This window comes from Cynara cardunculus, unplaced genomic scaffold (assembly GCF_001531365.2).
Source record: "Cynara cardunculus var. scolymus isolate 2C unplaced genomic scaffold, CcrdV1 Un_Scaffold_11403, whole genome shotgun sequence".
NCBI classification, from domain to species: domain Eukaryota; kingdom Viridiplantae; phylum Streptophyta; class Magnoliopsida; order Asterales; family Asteraceae; genus Cynara; species Cynara cardunculus.
The window spans coordinates 1-1,469 of NW_020206682.1; the positions used below are offsets into that span (position 1 = coordinate 1).

The window sequence follows — 1,469 nt, forward strand, 5'->3', positions numbered from 1 at the left end:
TCCTCCATTGAACCTCTTAATGGGATGAACTATTCCTCATGGATTGAGCAAATCAAAATAGCACTTGGAGTGATGGAACTAGACTTTGCATTAAGAGTTGATCGCCCTCCTCCCTTAACCGATAAATTTACGGTTGAGGAAAAACGTGTTAACGATCAGTGGGAACGATCAAACCGCATGTCTCTAATGATCATCAAGAACTCCATTTCCTTGGCCATTYGTGGAGCAATCCTTGATCCTGAAACGGCAAAAGGATATCTTAACTCGGTTGAGGAGCAATTCAAAGGCACCTCTAAAGCCCATGCTAGTACACTTATCCTTAAAATGCTCACAACTAAATACGATGGAGTTAGTGGCGTACGTGAACACATATTGATAATGAATGACATGGCCAACAAACTTAAAAGTATGGACATGGAAATATCTGAAGGCTTCTTAGTTCACTTCATTATGACTTCCCTTCCGGCTCAATTCGGGCCTTTTAAAATTAACTATAATACTCAAAAGGAAAAATGGAAGATGAGTGAACTAATAGCCATGTGTGTTCAAGAAGAGGAACGTCTAAAAATAGAAAAACCTGACGTTGCTCATCTTACCACCACTACTCCCAATAAGAGGAAGTTCAATGATGGCGCAAAGTTTTCACTCAAGGGGAATAAATCAAATACTGGTCCGAACAAGTCTCAGAAAACTGGTCCTAGTACAAGTGGAACTAAGAGAGAGGCCAAGTGTAGATTCTGCAAGAAACTTGGTCATACTCAGCACGACTGCCCAAAATTTAAGGAGTGGTTGRCAAAGAAAGGTACACCTACTTATTACATGATTTGTGAATCTTTTTCAATTAGTGTGCCTTCTAATACTTGGTGGCTAGACACGGGATCAATGATTCACGTCACTAATTCATTACAGGGATTCCATACAAGGAAAATACTGGAAAACAACCAACGGACCGTTAAAGTTGGGGACGGGAATGTAAAGAAGGTTGAAGCTATTGGTAGTATGGTGTTGTTATTACATGGAGGACATGAAATGGTTCTTCAAAACACTTTGTATGTACCTACTATAACTCGCAACTTAATATCTGTATCTAAACTTAAATATGAAGGATATAGCTTTTACTTTAATGATGATGACGATGATGTTATTATACATCGTCATAAATTGGTTGTTGGTTTTGGTAGATTGGAGGGTGACCTCTATAAACTAAACCTTGATAATAAATTTTCGGAATCGTTATTACCTATGAATATGAATATTTGTGAATGTAGTGATAAAAATAAGAGAAAGAGAGATAATGAAATATCATCCCGATTATGGCATAAACGTTTAGGTCATATATCTAAAGAGAGGATGACACGTCTTGTTAAAGATGGAATTATTGAAAATCTTGATTTCTCATATTTTGATCCATGTGTAAATTGCATAAATGGTAAAATGACTAATAAGAACAAGAAAGGTGCAAACCGTAG

The 1,469-nt window shown here is 37.1% G+C and overlaps 1 protein-coding gene across 1 annotated transcript; it reads left to right on the forward strand.

Annotated features, from left to right (window-relative positions):
• The first annotated feature begins 256 nt into the window (after positions 1–256).
• Positions 257–1,148, forward strand: LOC112505500. The gene is made up of 2 exons (XM_025109399.1): positions 257–802; positions 910–1,148. Exons 1-2 carry the CDS (start codon positions 325–327, stop codon positions 954–956), a joined length of 525 nt encoding a protein of 174 aa, XP_024965167.1. The 5' UTR covers positions 257–324; the 3' UTR covers positions 957–1,148.
• Positions 1,149–1,469: the final 321 nt, after the last annotated feature.